Raw genomic sequence first — 11,928 nt, forward strand, 5'->3', positions numbered from 1 at the left:
CCAATTCGTGTCCACGATAACTATGTCTAACTATTAGCAAAGCCAGTCCTCTCACAAGTTCATTTCTTGAATCTATGGCCCGTTTAGGCCGTGGTCACACTACATTTACATTAGCTGCACATTTCCATTGACATTTCCGTATGCTAATACTAATGTCAATGTGCGGTCACACCTAGCATATTTGTTAGTGTACATTTCACAATGGCGTCACACCGGCGGATGAAAGCTCTCCTGTTCGCGGCCTTCTTAGTGCTTCAGAGTGACAAGGCTGTGTTTGTTGCTGACAACAACATTGGTAGTTTTCGTAAAAGCCGAATTTTTGCCCAGAAGGTAAAGTGTCGCTGCCGTAGGCCTGCTATGGCTTCTGAAATCTACACAGCGTATGCATATTGTCCTGCACTGTTGAGGGAAATATTGAAGCTAAGGTTGAAGCGTAGATTTTGGTGTGCTCCACGAAGAGCTGGATTTTGGGAATCGGAAGTGTGCGGATCTTGGCAGGAAGTTGGTAGGATGTACCCTGACTGGGAAGACAGTCAATATGTCGCCTACTTCAGAATGACAAAGGGTGTTTTCTTCACAGTTTGTGGGTTGTACGGCAACTTTCTTCGAAGAAAAGATACTCCAATGCGTGCAGCTATTCCAGTTGAGAAACGAATGGCTATTGTTTTGTTCTGGCTTGCACACTCTGTTTCTTTCGTATCCGTTGCTGGTCTTTTCTGTATTGGAAAGTCTACGGCTGTAGCTATCGTTCATAGTGGCGTCCACGTCCTGCGTAGACACATGGTTCCTTCAGCAATTCTGTTCCCTACAGGTTCAGAACTTGACCAAGTGTTGTGTGATTTTGAAGCTCTATGTCATCTTCCTCAGTGTGCTGGTGCTCTGGATGGTACGTTCATGCGCATAGAAAAGCCTATTAAGTTTGGAGATTCATATTTCTGCTACAAGCGTTTTCACTCTATCATTATTTTGGCATGTGTGGATGCAAGAGGTATCTTCACATCAGTCAATTCTGGGAGACCAGGGTCTGTAGGTGATTCTTTCACCTACAATCACAGTAGCTTGAAAAGAAATATCGATATTGGAAACTGGCTTCATGTAAGCCATTCAAAAATTATCAACGGACAGGAAATTAGACCCTTTCTAGTTGCTGATTCTGCCTTTTCATTGTCCCCAACAGTAATGAAGTGCTTTGATGAAGATCCAATGAGACCTCACTATGTAAGCTTTAACTACTCTGTCATTCGTACTAGGAGAGTCGTAGAACAAGCATTTGGTCGTTTAAAGGGACGCTGGAGAGTAACTGCACAGAGCAAGCTAAATGACCCTGTATTTGCAAGTGTTGTAGGCACTGTTTGCTGTGGACTACATAATATTTGTGAGAGATACAAATGTCCTTATGAAGATGAAATCTTACCAGACGCCACAGATTTTGAAAATGGTGCTGAAGACGGTGACCCTGATCTTCTTAGAGGTGGAAGAGAGGTCAGGAACGTCATTTCAGAATGGGTTCATGCTCATTATCCTCGATAAGCTGCAAGTTTGGTTTACATTTCGTTTCTTAAATTCTTACTTGGTTATTCAGTGCAGTAAACAAAGTTAATTAAAACACTAGGTGTAGGTGGATATTCTTGGTGACTATGCAGATTATATTTATATAGTGTGCATTAATTGGTATAACTATGCAGATAAAGTAGTACACTTTGGTATGTGCTAATTAACCTGTAATATGTTGCATTATAACTGGAGAACATTAGATCATAAACAACTTCTATAGCACTACTTATCTTTACTGTCATCAAATAGCCGCTTGAAAAGTTCTGCTTGAAATAGCTGTTGCTGTTGCATCATTGTCTGTTGAAACTGCAATCTTTCCCTCTCCAGATGGGATTTTGTCTCTTCCTCTCTTTCTTTCATTTCTATTTCAAATCTTTGACGAGACTGCTCTCGTTTCTCTTCAAATTCTTGAAGCATTTGCTGCTGTCGCATTTCGTGTTCAAATTGCCTTCTCTGAGCTTCTTCTTGCTGTACTGCCAAACCCTCTAGGAAAGCAGCCTGTGCAGCCACTGTGCGAGGAGTCTTCTTCTTGTCTCTGCTTTTGTCTTCTGTTCTTCTTTTCTTTTCTTTTTTAGCTTGCTGGTGATTGTCGTCATTGTCTTCGGTGTCCTCAGCATAATTACTTGTGGTAGGTGTTGGGGGCGTTACAGGCGTGACAGGTCTTGTCGTTATATCGGCAACAGACTGTGCATCGTGACTTTCGACCTGCTCGCTCGAGTCGTCTGCAGTGCCTGGGCCTAGAGAGGGGTGATTCCTAAAAACGTCGTAAAACGTCTGGAAATTTGGCCATGCCAGACTCGCAGCTTCTACATCAACAGCGATGTCATCGTCACTGGCAGGGCGCCCTGTTTCCTTCTGGCGTGGAAATTTGTTGTAGAAGCGCCTAGCTTTGGCGACAACGTTGTCTATTTTTGCCAGGACCTCCTCTGCGCTGTACTGAAGCCCTCCAGGTAGCTCATCTTCGACATAAGTATTTAGAATGTCCGCGGCTTTTTGCGCTTTGGCTTTCTTCTTTATCATCGCTCCACTGTAGCGTTGGAGGACGTCCGCCCAGACCTCGATGAGTTTTCGTTCGGCTTCCTCAGGCCACTGAACCTTCTGCTTTCGCTTTCTCTCGCCGTGATCTGTCATAGTTGTCGCAAAGATGCAATCCAAAAAGCGAATGAGCGATATGGCTTCGCTGCAGTGCTAGAATATCTTCCTTCCACATGCGTGGTAATGTGGAAACAATGGCAATGTAAATGATAATGTGGGCTCCCACCCCCTATTGGCATTCTCATCAACATTAGCACCACATTGTCATTTACATTATGACTAGGATAGTGTGACCGATCAAATGGAAATGTAACCTCTAATGTAAGCGTAATGTGAATGTAGTGTGACCGCGGCCTTAAGAAATTTAGTCTGTAGCATTTTCATCTTAAGAGATGCCTCAACAAAGTCTGGAATTCTTTCCACTATAGAGTCTCTTTGTCTCATACCAAGCCCACGACGAATACCTTTTCGATACGCTGTGTTAATAGACGTCTCTACTATACTTCGTTCAAAATTCCACAAATGACTTCCATAGGCAAGAACTGGAAATAGTTGCCTTTCCATGATTGTCATCCATACGCTATCTTTTGGACAACTTCCACCAAGTCGGCTAATGACACCATTCACAGCAGCATAAATTTTTTTTTCTAACCTCCAATGTGCTCTGTACCATACAGCAACCATTCATGACAACGCCCAAATGTATTACTTCCTCCTTGTTTGGTCAAACCCATTTATTGAAATAAATAAACAAATAAATAAACAAATGGGGAGCAGCTAGCAACCCCTGTCCAACACGGTTAACAATCCCGTGGCGACATATGGGACAGCAGCTAAGAGCTCTAGACTAGCTACAACGAAGTTGGCTAGCACAGCAAGACTAAAGTAAAAGAGAAGACTAAGTTAACCATTAATTAAACACAGTAACAAGGCTATGAACTGTTCCTCTTGATCCAGATTTTAAATGACTCTTCCATGACAGTCTTGATAATCTGAAGACACATGTTCTCCTTTGTCCTAGCTGGTATACGTAGTTCCGTGCACAAAGAATTCAAATTGGCATTATGAATAAAACCTCTCGATCCAACGAGAAGGTTAAATTGCTTTACGAGATATCTCTTTTTTGACAGAGACTGCACTAGGTCGTAATATCTTGCAGTTTTTCTTTCGTCAGCTGCATCGAAGTTGGACTCATGACAGACAGTAAGTTCTACTAGGTAAATTCTCTGTACCACGTCGTTCCATAGAATGACGTCAGGTCTTTTGGCGGTCACAACGATGTCTGTTGGAAATGGAACAGTGCTGCAGGCAAGATCAGCGAAAACGTTGTAATTACTGGTGGACGTATTCTGAGAGATGGTGTCGTAGATTATCTTGAGAACAGCGTCGTGCCGGGTATTATAACAGCCTCTCTTAAGGAGAACAGAACAATTATTTAGAACGTGTAGAAGAGTCTGTCGTTTATGGCAGAGTGGACATCCATCATTTGTTCTCTTCTTCCACAGTAGAAGATTGGCATTCGTTGGTAATGACTCCGAGACAGCATTTAGAATGAAAGAGAAATGTTCTGATGTTAAACTGTAAACAACTTTTGACCATAAATCTGGCGCAGAATTGTCAATCCGGCTTGTCGCTCCTTGCACTTTGCGGCTCTGTAGTGTCTCCAGAAGATGCTGCTGAAAGTTCTTGTCAAGTCTGTTTTTGGTCTTTTCACCAAGCGACGAGCCTGACAGTCCAGGTGAGTCTGATAAAGAAACAAGTCCTTCTCTAACTGAAGAAAATCTCTCAGGGTGAAACCCATTCACAGCAGCTTTTGTTGCCAGGTACCGGATTGTGTTATCAGATGAGGTCAAAAAACGAGCAGATTTAGATGCCTGAAATTTTGAGGAGCAGTGCGAAAGACAAGGAAGGCCAAGACCACCTTTGGACTTTTCCAAATATAAACGAACAGTGCATGCGGATCTGGGTAGTTTCGTCCATTTCTTCAAGAAGTAAGTCACTATGCTGTCCACGTCTGTTCTAACCCAACTGGGAGCCAGTGGTACTAAAGACAGTGACCAAGCGAGCCTAGGAAACACTCCTTGACTGTAAAGCTTGAGTTTTCGGCAACAGCTAAGAAGACAAGAATCAACTTTTTCCATTAGTTGACGAACTTTAGCCTTTAGTGATTCCTTGAAAGACACAGTGCTCAACTTCCCATTTACTGGCATTCCCAAAAACTTGAAGGTGTCCTCACCAAGAAATGGAATTGAAGAACCAGAAACAGAAACGGCAGGGTCACGGGCATGGTAAGACGGCTTGAACGATAAACTGAGCGATGAACATTTTGAAGGCTTGATGGACAGTTGTGACCAACAACACCACTTGGACACGATGTCGCAGAGGGTTTGTAGGTTCTTGGAATTTCTGGCGAGAAGAGTTAAGTCGTCAGCAAAGAGAAGAGTGTTAACAATATGCTCTGTGTTTTGTAACTTGTAACCAATCGATGGGGCAGACTGTTGTAATTGAAGAACTAGAGTATTGATCACTGTATTGAAAACTATCACCGAGAAAGGGTCGCCTTGGAATACCCCTTTGTGACATGGAATAGAAGGGGTGGACCATTCTGATGTAGATACCAGCAGCTGAAGTGATGAATAAAGATTCATAACCACTTTCTGTAAGTGGAGTGGCGCATGATGAAGAACAAAGCTTTCTCGAACCAACCAGTGAGGCACGGATCCGTACGCATTTGCAAAGTCCAACCAGCAAACAGACAGACAGCGACGATTCCTTCTAGCATCTTCCATGAGAGACCACAATTTAAAATGATGTTCATCTGTTCCACACACACCAGGCAAAAAGGCTTTTTGAACTGATGTATCCAGAAAACCATTACTCAGCAGGAAGTCGCACCATCTGTCTTTCAGGATTGAAGTGTATATCTTTCCAATACAAGGGGTCAAAGCAATTGGCCTAAAGTTTGAAGGAGTAGTGGGATCAGCTGCAGCACCAGACTTGGGAATCAGTCGAATAACACCAGTTTTCCACAAAGATGGCACAGAACAGGATAACCAGCAACAATTGTATAAATCCACCAATGCTGGGAGGAGTGATGGACATTTCTTCAACACTAGGTAAGAGATACCATCGAGAGGACTTGGAGTTGAGCTGTTTCGTGAATGTTTGATCTTACGGGCAACTTCATTAGCAGAAATTGGTCTGATGTCAAACTGGGTTTTGGGGCTCTTTAGAGTAGGAACATCAGAAGGACAGGAAGGTCCAGAGGATCCCTTTGAGTAAGTGTTCTGAAAGAACTGGTCGGCAACTTGAACAGAAAAGTTTGGACTGACATCCTCAGAAGAAACATCATCATCAGAGAAGAGATCTTTAGCAAATCTCCAAAAGTTTTTCGTGAAACGTTTGTTGGCGGATACAGCAGAATTCTTAACACGTTGCTTGTTTTGGGAAAACTTCAGCTTGCTGTGTCGACGCACTAGTTGATGAAATTGACGGGCTAGATGAAGAATGACATCTGGTGACACGCCATCACGTTTGGCTTGTCTGAACTTCTTTCGCAGATCATTCTTAGCGCAACGTAGATCGTCAACGGTAGACTGTGACTTTAGCTTGTTAGCGCGTTTACGTTTACGTGAGGACGTGGATTGACAGCCGAAACGCCGCTTAAGAAACGAGAAAAGATTGCCATGAAGAAGAGCAAACTTGGAATTGACATCGGGAGTTTGTAAGACAAGAGGAACGACGTTTACTTTAATCCAATTATCAACTTCGCGCCAGGAGACATCATCAGACGCCTTAGGTAGACGTAGGCGAGGGAGAAACCGATTAGACTGGACATTATGACCATCAGAGAGCTTCGTAGCAACACCAACAGAACCACTGTGCAGAAGAGGCGGGGTTGTGTCAGCAGGTGTCGACTTATCAGCGGCATCCCTGGTGGTCGCCGTGGCGACAAAGGTGTGAACAGAGTCATCATACCAAACGGAAGACTTCCGGACAGAAACTGCAGAGATCAAAGGAGAAATAGAAGAACGCACTTGTGAACGTTGTGAAGTACTGTCGTCAAGGGAAGACGAAAGCGTTTCAGGTAGAGCAAGTTCAGCTGGAACGACGTTGCGTGCACCTGGCGAAATGTTGCGTTCGCGTGGCGAAGTGTTGCGTGCACGTGGTGAGGTAGAATCTGATTCCAGATGCAGATCAGGCTCAGTAGGAAATCCAGACGATGTGCCTCCATCAGAGGCGGGAGGAAGACGGAGTCGTGGCAGAAAATTATTGCAATGAGAAGAAAAGGTGCTCTGCTTAGCGACATCAGAAAGACCGCAGTGCTGACGAGGCGGGATCTTTGTTTCTGATGTTGACTTATCAGCAGATATAATAGTTTCACACCTACCAGTAGTACATGACGGTACAGTAGGCGTTAATTGCGACGTGATAGTCGTTGTAAGATTGAGGTTAGGAGGAAGGGTAGAAGAAGATCCAGACGGTGGAGAAGCAGATCCAGGCTGCGTAGCGATGTCACCATGCGAGGTTATTGTAGGTGTCGCCTTATCAGCAGTGTTGTGGTTTGTGGTGATGGTATCTGTTGTCGCGTAATTAGCAGTGACGGATGAGGTGACACATTTTGCTTCAGAAACAGGATAGTTATGATCCAAAGACGTAGAAGATAGTTGGTAATATTGTTGAGAGTCAATGTGGAGAGTAGAACTTGAAAACGGAGACAAGTAGCTATTGATGTCAGCAACGGAAACGGATGTAACAACCGGAGGCGGCACGGGGACATTACATTCCTGTAATGTCTCTTGATGTAGATTAGTCCCATGGGGGATTCTCGACGATGTTGTAGATTGATTAGAAACAGAGCAATGCAGGAAATGATGTCGTAAGGAGTGGAATAAACGACCGCATTGAAGACAACGTTTTCGGCGCATTTCAAAATCAGCCGTTAGATGTAAAAAATTGACGATGGAAACCTAGGAAGCGGTGGACTAGCGTCCACCACTCCCTAGTTATTCAGAGATAGTCGAAAAAAGGTTCAAAAATTGAAAAAACCAGCACCAAAATTTAAACAAAACCAACGTTCCAATATCCGGGACTATTGTATATTAAGAACATTTTGTATATTATATATTAAGAACATTTTAATTAAGAATATTAATATACAATCTATTGCCATTGTGAAAGACATCTGATTCACTAGAGTGTGTTCATCGTCTCTGCTTGAATGTAATCACGACACTCTTTTTGGTGTTGTATATATATACAGGGTGTTTCGAAAGTAACATACCGAAAGTATTTATAATTAAAAATATTTATAATTAGAAATATTTGCTACATTAACTAATCATAACAGTTGCTGGAAATGTGAGCCATCCACTTGGAGACAGAGTTCGACTCTCCGACGCAGGCTGCTGAAGACTCGGTGCAGTTCCTCACATCTGATATCGGCAATGATTTGTCTGATATTATGTTTAAGATCATTGATTGAACGAGGATTGTCAGCATAAACAAGATCTTTCAATTTTCCCCAAAGGTAAAAATCCGGTGGCGTCTGGTCTGGTGAGTGTGGTGGCCATAAATCTCGTGAAATGACGCGTTCACCGAATACCTTGCGGACGGCTGTCTTCGTAGCTCGTGCAGTATGAGCAGTGGCGCCATCTTGTTGGAACCATGTTCTTTGCTTTTCTGATGCTGTAAGTTGTTCAGAAAACGGAATAAAAATGTTCTTAATATACCGATCAGAGTTAACAGTGCTGTCGAAGAAGATTGGCCCAATGATACGGCTCCTGGATACTGCACATACTGGATATACAATTATTGTCATAATGTATTTCAATAATATACTGGTATGTTACTTTTGAAACACCCTGTATATATATATATATATATATATATTACAACACTAGAGAATTATATATATTCTTCTTCTATGCAAACTACCCCAGACTACCCCAAACTACCCTACCCACCCAGTCCCTAAACATAACTAATTACAGTAACAGGAAAATTCCACAAGTCATCAAAGTCCAGGTTTAGTCTACTGTATAATAGCTAGGCATTATACTGCCACAGTCTCACGGACAACTGTTCCATCAAATTTGAGTATGTCTGAGAGAAAGGTATGCTGTTCATTGATGAAGCTTTTGAGGCTATGGTCTTCAGCGTCTCTAGACTTGAGAGAGACCAGTGTCCTAAAGTTTTTACAATGAGCTGGTAGAAATGACCACCTGCTTGAGTAACTACCCTGTCATGCTTTTCGTCTTTCTCTATTTCACCAACTTCTGCTGCGGCACCTGGTTTTATGGCTGCCTTGGAGACATAGGATGGTTGCATAGAATGCGGGACGACCCTCCAGGAAATCTGGGTGAAACACATCACCAGGTCGATTATTGCTTTCCCCTCCGCACTTTTGTTCTCGTTTGGAATCTCGGTTATCAACAAGCAGTGCATGCCAGATAACCTCGCTGATTGCATTATGGCGTTTTATGCGAAGAGGTCCATGCCCACAGCCAAGGACATGGTCACCTAAACAATGCATGACGTGTCCGCATGGACATCTTGCTGCTTGTTGACTGTCCGGAAAGATAGAGATTCCAAGCCAGTATCTACATCTAATATATAAAGCTCAAACTGTGTGTGTGTGTGTGTGTGTGTGTGTGTGTGTGTGTGTGTGTGTTCGCGTTTGGCGGCCACGTCTTTTGTCCGTTCGCAACCGAAATCGGCACGCACACTCGGCAGGCACAGGGGAAGGTTTGCGTAAAAGAATAAAAAAATTATTCACCGGGTCCACTCTCGAGAGTTCGACACCCGCGTAAAATTTCTCGACGACGCAAACGCTAAACATTCTGGTTCATTCGAACACACGCCCACACCAGTCCTGTGTAGACTGTATGCATCGTCGTCCTTCGCAAAACCTTCGAGCAATGGAATATCTCTTGCCGATGAAACTTACACTTCTAGCGCTTTCGTTTCTCTCCAAATTCTGATTGCATTTGCACCGAATCCAACCTACACGTTTTCTGCAGCAAGTGCTACACAAGGAGTGTGTCGATTTCTATCGAAACAAGCGCGAAGAGCAAGATTCGAATTCATTCAGCGCATCCGGGACCTCGCAACAAAGATGCACGTGACGTGTCCACAGACCTATTTTTACACTACAATATCTTGCCCGTACGAAGGACGGGCTATGTATACTAGTGCTAAAATATATTTATGTCGGAGCAGGTCAGGCCGAGCTTTGGGTTAGGGATTGCCCTTAATCACGCTCCTGCATGAGGTGTAGAGATGGTATTAATACGTGCTTGATCCCGAAGACTGAAACCCTTTTTCAGATTTGACAACAGATGAGAATCAATTCTTGATTGGATTTGACGTTGCGAAGCATTTGTGAGATTGGGTGGGATCGTATCACTTCCAAGATACTTGGGCAATATGTTCCTAGCGTCGTTCTCACCTGGAATGCAGACATAACGACTGTTGGTGATGTCATCTAAGTCAGTTGTATTGAAAGCATTCTTGTCCAGGAAGAAGCTGACAAGGTTCCGAGAAAAGTTACAGCTTCCAAGAAAGACTGCAGAAGAGTTTGGTACAGCTTCTTTTAACCCAAGACCACCAACTTGCAGCGGAAGTGTAGCCTGATGCCATGCAGAATCAGAGATAGACGAGTGGGTTATAACACCCAAAGATCTCCGGAGTCCTTTGTCAAAGCGTACAAACTGGTCACTGCCAAGACTTGGAGGAACGGTTCGTAGGAGACTGTTCAGTTTACAAGAACCTAGACAACTTCTCAAAAGGTGTAGTTGCACTTGCGGATTGTTCAGATCTTGGAGATGGCTTTGAGAATTCAGAACTTTATCGACAACCTTAGCAAGGGTCGAATCAATGAAATCATCTTTACCATATACTGGTGACCCAAGTGGAGTAGCGCCTCCCTCTGACTGATAGACTCTTTTGATTTCAGATGGAAATTCGGGAAAGGTCTGATCGCCAGAGGGCCAGAAAACTTCACATTTATCAACATTGACCAGTAGGCCAGATAAAGGGCCTTGTTGTAGTTTAGCATCTAATACCATTTTGACAGCCTGCCGGGTTCCAACAAAAGTGCCATCATCTAAGTACTAGAGAGAATATTCTATTCCTGGAATAGTGCCAACATCATCCACAAGTTCCATAATAACCAGCGAAAAAAGTAGAGGGCCTAGAGGGTCTCCTTGCTGTACTTCTGCTGATGCATCAATGCGGTGGTTGCCAAATCTCAGTTCTTCTTTTGTGTAGTATGACCGCTGCACGCATGCCATCAGCTCTGGAAACTCTTTCACAACTCGTAGTCCTGCTGCATTCATTAAATGCATTAGTCATTTCAACCTTGAAGCAGCAGAAATTCTCTGAACTGCTATGACGATTAATAATGGTACGTACTGTGTGAACCACACTCTCAAGACCTCCTTTGATCCCAACATCCACTTGACCGTAAGGAAGAAATAGCTCAGGAAGGTGGGGTTTTGCAAACAAACAACAAATTCTGCTTGCTAATCGACGGAGAGTATCACCTACTGCGATAGGACGAAACCCACTACTGCTTTTGTGAATTGCAGTTAGTGTTGCACCAAGTAACCAAGGTGCAATACGTCGATCAGCTTTTCCAGAGAACAACAAGTTCATAAGCTTCGTGAGATTATCAAGGCAAGTAGTAGCCGCTGGAACATTGGTGCCTTTGGTGGCATCTAATAGGTGTTGAGCACGAATTTGTGAAAAGCCAGGACTATACCCTCTAGGAAAAGCTTGTAAACAAGACAGGACCGTACTTGAATCCGCTACCAGTGGTGGAGGTAATTCTTCACACCAAGTAGGGAGAACATGATCTGGATGACGTCGTTGCCAATCTGTTAGTGCATCTTCATTGTCATGAGATGCACAACCTTGGGAGCTCAAGGAACGCATTGCATCACCATACCTGCCCTCTTTGCCAATCTCAGTGCCCGAATACTGTTACTGCGCTGTACAGACAAGACTTTCGGGGTCTAGCCTCAGCCTTGGCCTCCTGCCATAAACCACAAAGATCACCTTTCTAACGTAGTAAGCGTGTGTTTAAGATTGTTTTTACTGCACACCGTTTACTTCTGCCTCCTTTGGGCGGGGAACGAAGAACAGCTTTGGCAAACATAAATAGCCTCGTAAATCCCCAGATGCCATTTTTGCTGTTGCAATGATTGAATTCATCAGCAAGAACTTGGGCAAGAAGTGGTAGGACAGATGCTGGCACGTGCAGAATGGTGTTTACAGGTAAAGTGGCAATTTCACTCATAACAGGATAAAACGTTTCTTCTTCATCTCCATGGGGCT

General features: G+C 43.6%; 3 protein-coding genes across 3 annotated transcripts; 1 reads left to right on the forward strand and 2 right to left on the reverse strand.

Moving 5' to 3' along the window:
• The first annotated feature begins 201 nt into the window (after positions 1 to 201).
• On the forward strand, positions 202 to 1,530 carry LOC134177109 (uncharacterized). Its single transcript, XM_062643833.1, has one exon. The coding sequence runs from the start codon at positions 202 to 204 to the stop codon at positions 1,528 to 1,530; it is 1,329 nt and encodes a 442-aa protein (XP_062499817.1).
• A 246-nt stretch (positions 1,531 to 1,776) lies between these two features.
• LOC134177566 (uncharacterized) lies at positions 1,777 to 2,685 on the reverse strand. Its single transcript, XM_062644343.1, has one exon. It carries the CDS (start codon positions 2,683 to 2,685, stop codon positions 1,777 to 1,779), a length of 909 nt encoding a protein of 302 aa, XP_062500327.1.
• A 201-nt stretch (positions 2,686 to 2,886) lies between these two features.
• Positions 2,887 to 7,517, reverse strand: LOC134177567 (uncharacterized). Its single transcript, XM_062644344.1, has 2 exons — positions 4,093 to 7,517; positions 2,887 to 3,253 (listed from the first exon to the last, which is right to left on the reverse strand). The coding sequence occupies exons 1-2, from the start codon at positions 7,515 to 7,517 to the stop codon at positions 2,887 to 2,889; spliced, it is 3,792 nt and encodes a 1,263-aa protein (XP_062500328.1).
• Between the last annotated feature and the right edge of the window lie 4,411 nt (positions 7,518 to 11,928).

This window comes from Corticium candelabrum, chromosome 3, assembly GCF_963422355.1.
Source record: "Corticium candelabrum chromosome 3, ooCorCand1.1, whole genome shotgun sequence".
Classification (NCBI taxonomy): Eukaryota; Metazoa; Porifera; class Homoscleromorpha; order Homosclerophorida; family Plakinidae; genus Corticium; species Corticium candelabrum.